An 8,904-nucleotide genomic window follows, 5' to 3' on the forward strand; every position below is an offset into this window, starting at 1 on the left:
AACTTAAAGAATAAAACATTCTCAGCAGGGAGACTGCAAACACACACCAGTATTCGCCATGTCTCTCCTATGATGCTTTTTTAGCCTTTCTTATTCTGAAATGTAATTTAATGTAATGTATTGCTTTATAAATGTTCTTAGCCGGTAGACAAACATACTCCAGGAGTTTGCTCGATCGCCTTGTTGAGAGGGGTCAGGGAAGAATTTTTATATCTTACTTATCTGGCCCCCGGGTGATAACTGTTTTTTTGCTTCCCTCTGGAATATGTAGAGAGTGGGTCGTCTGCCCACCTCACTTGTTCTCTGTAAAGCGCATTGTGTTGCCTCTGGGTATGAAATGCGCTATACAAATAAAGCTTTGATTGATTGATTGATTGATTGATTGCACCAGAGAGTTGAGTGAATCAACACAGTAGGGTGATGTATGCGCTATGTTCCCATATAAACCTACAACTTAGATGGTAAGTACCCTATGGTGCACACCTGTAGATCACCTAATACAGGATACCATATTGAATTATGCATCAGTTAGAAAATAAATACAATTCATCAACAGGTCAGATAACAAATCAAATCCCCACTGTACAGCTGACAAAATATAACATTTTCCGAAATGTGGATTCTTTTCTAGCATGATGAGCATCTTAATGTGGAAAGAAAACAATAGAGAAGAGTTTAGACATTAATAATTCAAATACATTTAATATAATTGTATATACAGCAGAAAATTAGAGCACCTTCCTTTTCTGTGCATTTCTCAACGGTGTGTATCGATATACATGTATCATCCCCTAATGATTCTTCAGACGGTTGAGCTGTCGCATGCCAACCCTAAAGATATTGTAGACTAGACTACATGATAAATCGTCGTCTTTTTGCAATGCCATCACTAAGGACAGACAGTTATTTTAAGCATTTAACATTTACGTTTTGTCATATTATTTGTTAGTATTGATATTTCTGGAAATGTTAGGCTACATTGGACTTATGATTAATAATGTTGTAATATTTTGAAATTACAAGATGTCTCAATTTTAAGCAATCTTCAGAGTCAATCACAATCAGTTGATTTGCCATGGTAGGTTTGCGCATACTAGGAATTTGTTTAGGTTGATGGTGCATACACGGATGGAGACAACATTACACTCGCAATGGATTCTATCAAAACGGACAATTAAGTTGAGTTGTGATAAAGAGGGACTCAACTGTATGAACTGTCGAAGCTCGCATCCAAGCTGGGCGTGTGCGCCCCGGCGCTCTTGGTCTGGTCCCTCAGCAGGTGGAAGTGAGAGGAGCGCACATTGTCCCACATCCCTGCAGAACCGACCGACCTCGGACACGCGGTCTTCTCTGCGCCCTCACTGGAGCGCAAGGCCATTAACTCGATTTCGTGTTTGGCGGCGGTCTCCAACACCCTCTGCTTATTGTAGAATATGACAAAGTTATTGATGATGGGGTGTATGGGCAGCGCGATGGCAATCACCCCACACAGAAAGCTCACGGCCGCGTTACACCGACCAAGGGTGGTCTTGGGATAGATGTCTCCATAACCCACTGTTGTCATGGTAATAACTGCCCACCAGAAGGACTGCGGGATGCTGGTGAACATTGTGTCTGGATGGCTCTGCTCCATGGTGTAGCCCAGAGCCGAGAACAGAAACACCCCCACACCCATGTACATGAGCAACAGCCCCAGCTCTTTAAAACTGCTCTTCAAGGCGGAAGTCAGAGTCTGCAGCCCGGCGGAGTGGCGCGCAAGCTTGAAGATACGCGCAATGCGCATGATGCGCAAGGCTTGCACCGCCTGTTGCACGTTGGCCAGCTCCATCACCGCCGTGCCCAGGGAGGTCAAAGTCAGCACCACAAAGAAAGGCATGATGGCCATGAAATCTATAATGTTCATGAAAGACAGAACGAATTTCACCTTATTCGGGGAGGATATCAGACGCAAGACGTACTCGATGGTGAACCAACCGATGCAAACAGTCTCGATACCCTCCAAAGTCGGGTGCTCGACGTGGTTTCCGTCGGCGTCCTCCATCTGCAGGTCAGGAATGGTGCCCACACACATCACCACGGAGGAGATGAGGATGAAGAGGAATGAGACGATGGCGATGATGCGCGCTGGCATAGAAGACTCCGGTTTCTCCATCAGCTTCCAGAGACACATTTGAAACCGTTGCCAGCCTCTGGCTGACGGGTCTCCTTCTCGATCGACCAGGATAGTTTTTACTTTCTCGGCTATCTCTGCGAGCTCAGTCTCCGCCTCGTTTAGGTTGCTTGTACAGCATTCGTCGAGGAAATCTGGATCGATTTTCCAGAACTCCATCTCTTTCATGAAACAAATTGGGCAGATGCCTCGTTTCATGTGTATCTCACCGTAGTAATACAACTCAATTATACATTTAAAGGCTTCCGGGTCCCTGTCAAAATAAAACTCCCCTTTCCCAGGGTCGTAATCGTCGCAAAGCGAGGATAAGTCCTCCGTAGTACTCTCCATGGAGCCGTTCACCAGTTCTGCCAATCGGGTCTCAGGGTAGCGGTTCAGCACGTCTCCATACAACACCTGTTTCACTCCACCGATATTCACAGTAATTTCTGTCTCCTCGCTGGCTTCTGAGCCATTGCAATCGGCGTATCGAGTCCTAGGCATTCCCCACATATTGAGGAATTCGGCTAGTCAAGATACTGTGGTTTAAAATGAGCCAAATTCCCCAAGGGAAAACTGCACGCGCAAAAGAAAGAATATAGCCTACGTGTTCAGAATTCTTTTGCGAAAACAATAGATTATTATAACCACGATCTTGACTAACACCTCATAAATAAACGTTTGTCTTGAAGGGGGTGTCAGCTCTTCAGCACCTGTCCGTTGACAGAATGTCCACACTTGATTCAAGTTTGATTCGCCTGCAGTGCGCGCACTGTTGCAGAAAGCGAGACATAAGTGTGTGTAGGCTACAGCGTCTAGGGAACAGTAGGCTGAGGCAAGAAATAGGGGCGGAGAGGGCGAGTGGAGGCGGAGGACGTAGGAGGACTAATAAATCACGCTTAATGCTAAAGAGCAGGAGACGGACGAATGGCAACCCATTGGAGAGCAGCCTATATTGCAACACCACATAGACAACAGTCAATCACATTGGCTTTGAGTGGAGAAGATATGTTGGCTGACCAAAATATATAGAGCCGGATGCCGTCACTGCATTGCATGGTGAAGGCACCCCGCCAGTTTAAGAATGATCCCCTACGTTTATTTTGCTGTAAAGTGCAGAAACACCAGCCACTGCTAACAGCAACTTCATTAAGTAAGATAACTAACAAACAAACATACATGTATTATGGTTGTGATATTCAGCCCAGGTTGGAACTGTGTGGGCATCTGTGCGTAATTGCGCAGAAGGTGGCATCCTATTGCATGTCTCCATCTAGCGGCGATGAGTTTGTATTGCAGTAGGCTATTCGAGACGTGAGGCGACCTCATAGGACCTTGTTTAGACTTGGTTTTAAAATGCGTTTCGGACGATCAGAACACAAGTAGGCAGCGAGACACATCATCGTTTACACCTGTGTCTATCATGCGTCTCCAAATGTGTCCAGCTGACCACTTGTGTTCGTATATATTAACCATAGTAACTCACTCACTCCCGCCTGTGTGCGTGTCACAACGTTTCCATGTAAACAAATCAATAATCAGTTTGACTTCGAGCAGATTGGAAAAAAAGTGCGCATGAAAGCAACCAAACATTTTTGCAGAACTAATGATCATAGTAGGACTATTCCAACTGTTTCGATTGACAGGACAAGTCAGTTGCGACTTGAAAAAGAGCGCAGGACGCATGACTGCTAAAGGCACTTGTGTTTAGCGCTGTCCACGTGTGATCTGATCATCCAAAACGCATTTTAAACAGGGTCTAGTCTAGGGTCAGTCTAAACAGGGTCTAGTCTAGGGTCAGTCTAAACAGGGTCTAGTCTAGGGTCAGTCTAAACAGGGTCATAGAGTGCGTGCGTGCTGTGTGTGTTTAGAGAAAGGGGTTTTAAGTTAGGCTATTTGGCATTGGGCTATAGCCTACCATTCCTGAAATATCCAAAAGCCTACCCTGTTGAAGTTTCAGAGGTATGGGGTAGGCCTACAGCCGCACATTACACTGATGAAATATTGACCACATCCGTTCCCACATCCTCGTCATCATTATCGTGATCATCATAATCATAATCAGCGTTTTTGCATGAGAAAACACTGACGTCCCGACTTCTGCCTCTGTTTGTTTTACACGCCATCCTCCTGCCGGCTCTGAAATTACACGGCGAGCTCTGATTGGACGAGGAGCAGCTCAGCCAATCAGCTTGGGCCACGGTAAGGTTTCCCTCTCCACTTGTCCGTGTGGCTCTGCGCCGGTCCCTGTGTTGTTGGTTAAGCAACTGAAGAGGTGCACAGAGAACATCCAAAGCCATGCAACCGCTTTTACTTGGTAAGCTATCAAAAAACATGTCTTTAGACAACTACCTGTATATACCCTACTGTTTTAGGAAAGCCAGTTATTTGCTTGCTAGCTAGCTAACGGCATCTACCATTTAAAACGTTAGCCTACGTTAGCTAACGTTAGTTAACGTCAACTTTAGTGCTACATTATGCCAGATATCTTGTAACTTACCTGTTAGTGGTAGTGATAGCTAGTAGCTAAGCCTAAATGGGTTTGGCTAGCAAGCAAACCCAATATTTATAGAAATAATATGAACGAAAATGTGTCAGCACAACTAGCTACGGCTAATGTTAGCCAGGCTTACTAGACCAATAAAACAGCTCTTATTTTTGAGCTAGCTAACGTGACTATGACCCCTTGCTTGTCTGCTGTAGCTAGACACCTGGATATGCATAGACATGTTGAACCATCAGTCAAGTGAGCTATGCTATCGACAGTTCAAGATGTTGGACTCTCAAACCTGCAGGTCTGCTGCAACTCTTGGTTCTTTTAAAACAAGCCTGAAGACTTCTCTTTTTGCCACTGCTTTCAAAGAGGAGCTGTGTTTATCAGTATACTGCACTGTAACTTTTATTCCTGTATTCTATTTGTCCTGCTTTTTGTTTAAATGTCTATAATGACTTGCTTTTTGTTTTAATGCTTTTAATATTTGTCCTGCCTTTTGTTTTAAATGTCTATAATGTCTTGCTTTTTGTTTTAATGCTTTTAATGTCTCATGTAAAGCACCTTGAATTGCCCTGTGGCTGAAATGTGCTATATAAATAAACTTGCCTTGCCTCATCGGTGTCAATCATACCTTGCCTCTCCTACTAGGTGTGTTGGGGTGTTCCCTGGTCCTGACGGCTCAGGGCTTCTACTCCCCTGGGGATGATGTGGTCGAACTCAACCCCTCCAATTTCAATCAGGTCATCCAGAGTGACAGCCTGTGGCTCGTGGAGTTCTACGCTCCCTGGTGAGTAGTGATCAAACAGCAGTGGCCACAATAAGACCACTTTTTCAAGGTTTAAACTGCATTGCTTTAAGCATCAGAAAAAAAACAACAACACTATATTCTTTGATCGAGACGCATCTGTAACACATGCTCTTGTTTTAACTTTAAATAGGCCAAGTCTCATACATTTGAGATGGAAATCGGTGTATGAGCATGCGTGACTCGGTATTGAGTCTCACCGTACAAGACCAGAGCAGTTGACTATTTAAGACAATGCAAATCTATACAGAATCAGTATTTGTGTCTTTCAGGTCGGATTCCCCCTTGTGGCCCCAACTGAATGTTAATCTGTTTGCTTCCACAGGTGTGGTCACTGTCAGAGCCTGACTCCTGAGTGGAAGAAAGCAGCCACTGCCTTGAAGGTAAACCATCGGCCAAGATTGCTTTTTGCAGCTTTACAACACTGTAAACTTTGCCGGATCTACTTTATTAGATCACAGAGTTTACAGAACTACTTTTTCTTGCCCCATAGTATCCTAGTGACGAATGAGTGCTATTTTTAAGTTTTAGCTGCAGTGGCAATAGTGAGGACATTATTGGTAACCTATGTCTCTGCTTTTCTCATCTTCAGGGCATTGTGAAGGTGGGTGCCGTAGACGCAGACCAGCACAAGTCCCTCGGTGGCCAGTACGGTGTCCGAGGCTTCCCCACCATCAAGATCTTCGGAGCCAATAAAAACAAGCCGGACGATTACCAAGGTACCTCAAGCCCTTTTTCCCTTCAAACTGACTTTGCCGTGTATTGTAACTGTTGAGTATTGATCGTATCCTATCGGGCTGGCTGCGCTAATGTCTAGCTTTAGTTGAACATAGTCCCATGAGGCATTCCACCGAACCTATCAGACATTCTTTCTTGTGTCTCCCTGAACAGGTGGGCGCAGCGGGCAGAACATTGTGGATGGGGCCCTGGCAGCTCTCCGCTCGCTGGTGAAGGACCGGATGAGTGGCAGGTCTGGAGGCTCCGACCACAGCAAACAGGTAGCTACAGCAGACAGGAAGCTACAGCAGAGTGAACACAGCAGACAGGAAGCTATAGCAGAGTGAATAGCAGCAGACAGGAAGCTACAGCAGAGTGAATAGCAGCAGACAGGAAGCTACAGCAGAGTGAATAGCAGCAGACAGGAAGCTACAGCAGAGTGAACACAGCAGACAGGAAGCTACAGCAGAGTGAATAGTAGCAGACAGGAAGCTACAGCAGAGTGAATAGTAGCAGACAGGAAGCTACAGCAGAGTGAATAGCAGCAGACAGGAAGCTACAGCAGAGTGAACACACAAGAAGCTACAGCAGAGGCTGCGTTCCGAATCGCATACTTCTACTACTTACTACCAGTACCTACTACAGCTGCCCTTAGAAAGTACGTACTTTGCAAGCAGTAGGCATCCAATTGGGACATACTACCTTGTCATAACATTGCGCCTTGAAATTAGCCCACATCCGTCGCTGTCCATAACGCGACATTCGTCTAGAGCTGTCACAACTCGCACATGTGACGCACATTTCCGCTGCGCACAGGATTGTGGGTCAGAATAGCCAGAAAAGCCTGCTGGCTTGCATACTGCAAAATACCACCGGATGTAGTAGGTCATCCTGGTATTTTTGCCATGCTGCATGTGGCATACTATGTATTGGGACATACAACATTCTGTTTTGGCATACTATATAGTAGGGTAGTAGGCGATTCGGAACGCAGCCAGAGTGAATAGCAGCAGACAGGAAGCTATAGCAGAGTGAATAGCAGCAGACAGGAAGCTACAGCAGAGTGAATAGCAGCAGACGGGAAGCTACAGCAGAGTGAATAGCAGCAGACAGGAAGCTACAGCAGAGTGAACACAGCAGACAGGAAGCTACAGCAGAGTGAATAGTAGCAGACAGGAAGCTACAGCAGAGTGAACACAGCAGACAGGAAGCTACAGCAGAGTGAATAGCAGCAGACAGGAAGCTACAGCAGAGTGAATAGTAGCAGACAGGAAGCTACAGCAGAGTGAATAGCAGCAGACAGGAAGCTACAGCAGAGTGAATAGCAGCAGACAGGAAGCTACAGCAGAGTGAATAGTAGCAGACAGGAAGCTACAGCAGAGTGAATAGCAGCAGACAGGAAGCTACAGCAGAGTGAATAGCAGCAGAACCTCAATTAAAGTCTGAAATGTCAGACTAGCATGACTTTAACACATATTTTAGATTGTTACATTAAACCGACTGTCAACTCTTGAGGGAAATCATGTAAAGAAAATTTAGGATATAAATGTAATAATTTTAGAGCAGAGCACCAGCAAGACATATTTTACCAGAACAATCGGGTCCTAAAACAGGGTTTCAGCTGTACAGCTTTAGTCTATCATTGATGTTTGAAGGTGAGGCTTCATACCTACAGTAGCCCTAATGTGTGTTCCTCGTTTGGTTTCAGAGCGGTGGTGGTGGTGGTGGTGGAGGCAGTACCAAGGATGTGGTGGAGCTGACCGATGATAACTTCGGCAAGCTGGTGCTGGACAGCAGCGATGTGTGGCTGGTGGAGTTCTTCGCTCCGTGGTGTGGTCACTGCAAGAGGTGAGTCTGCATATGGCCTTCTAGTCTCCTCACGAACACATGGATCTCTCTCACACACACACACACACACACACACACACACACACACACACACACACACACACACACACAGATCTCTCACACACACATCACACCACAATGTCGAAAAAAATGAATAACCCAATCTTGAGATCACTGGAGAAATGATTCCAACCGTCTTTAATAGTCAGTAAGGAGAACTTGAGCAGACCATCGGTATTTGTAATATTCATTCTACGCGCACAGAGAGAGAGAAGGATGGCAGTGATAATAAGGTTTCTCAGTGCCAGTAAGATGCATATAATTAGACATGAAACCTTGGATCGTGCTTATCTTGTTTTGTTTCATCCACAAGACAAAACAAGGAGTCCTTCATACCGGCCTCAGCACCGTAGTCAAGGGCAGGAGATGGTAGCCGGGACAGACGCAACATTCCTGTCCTGACTGCTAGAATATTGCACAGACATGGACAAAAGCAATGCACTTTATTTAAAAGCAAGCAAGGGCCATATTTAATCTTTAATGATGAAGCAAGCATAAGCAGTAACATGCCTTAACCCCCCCCACACACACACACGGCAATATATGTCTCTTAGCTCTTGAATATGTCGTTTATTTACACCTTAATTGGGTGTAAATAAAACATTACATTACATGACAGTCATTTAACAGACGCTTTTATCCAAAGCGACTAACAATAATTGCATTTAACGTAGGAAAAGCCAATGTACTACTACTTACCAGAACTCACAAGTGCATCTCCTTTCTAAAACAAGTGACTAAGAACATTCTCTAGTGCTGAAGGCAAAGTGCAAGAAGAGCAATCTAAAATACAGTAGGTGCTTAAGAGGGAGTATTGTGTGTGATATGTAC

General features: G+C 45.1%; 2 protein-coding genes across 2 annotated transcripts in view; one reads left to right on the forward strand and one right to left on the reverse strand.

Annotated features, from left to right (window-relative positions):
• Nucleotides 1–1,201: 1,201 nt before the first annotated feature.
• LOC311310638 (voltage-gated potassium channel regulatory subunit KCNF1-like) lies at nucleotides 1,202–2,662 on the reverse strand (the record flags this gene model as incomplete). Its single annotated transcript, XM_084440148.1, has 1 exon — nucleotides 1,202–2,662. One exon carries the CDS (start codon nucleotides 2,660–2,662, stop codon nucleotides 1,202–1,204), a length of 1,461 nt encoding a protein of 486 aa, XP_084296274.1.
• Nucleotides 2,663–4,377: 1,715 nt separating this feature from the next.
• The window catches only part of pdia6 (protein disulfide isomerase family A, member 6), a 9,060-nt gene continuing 4,533 nt past the window's right edge, over nucleotides 4,378–8,904 (forward strand). The window contains exons 1-6 of the mRNA XM_084440213.1: nucleotides 4,378–4,466; nucleotides 5,292–5,430; nucleotides 5,774–5,831; nucleotides 6,041–6,167; nucleotides 6,340–6,446; nucleotides 7,874–8,013. Coding sequence (XP_084296339.1) covers nucleotides 4,448–4,466; nucleotides 5,292–5,430; nucleotides 5,774–5,831; nucleotides 6,041–6,167; nucleotides 6,340–6,446; nucleotides 7,874–8,013 — 590 coding nt within the window. The 5' untranslated portion in view covers nucleotides 4,378–4,447. The remainder of the gene's footprint in view (nucleotides 4,467–5,291; nucleotides 5,431–5,773; nucleotides 5,832–6,040; nucleotides 6,168–6,339; nucleotides 6,447–7,873; nucleotides 8,014–8,904) is intronic.

Source organism: Borostomias antarcticus (assembly GCF_949987555.1).
Source record: "Borostomias antarcticus genome assembly, chromosome: 6".
NCBI classification, from domain to species: domain Eukaryota; kingdom Metazoa; phylum Chordata; class Actinopteri; order Stomiiformes; family Stomiidae; genus Borostomias; species Borostomias antarcticus.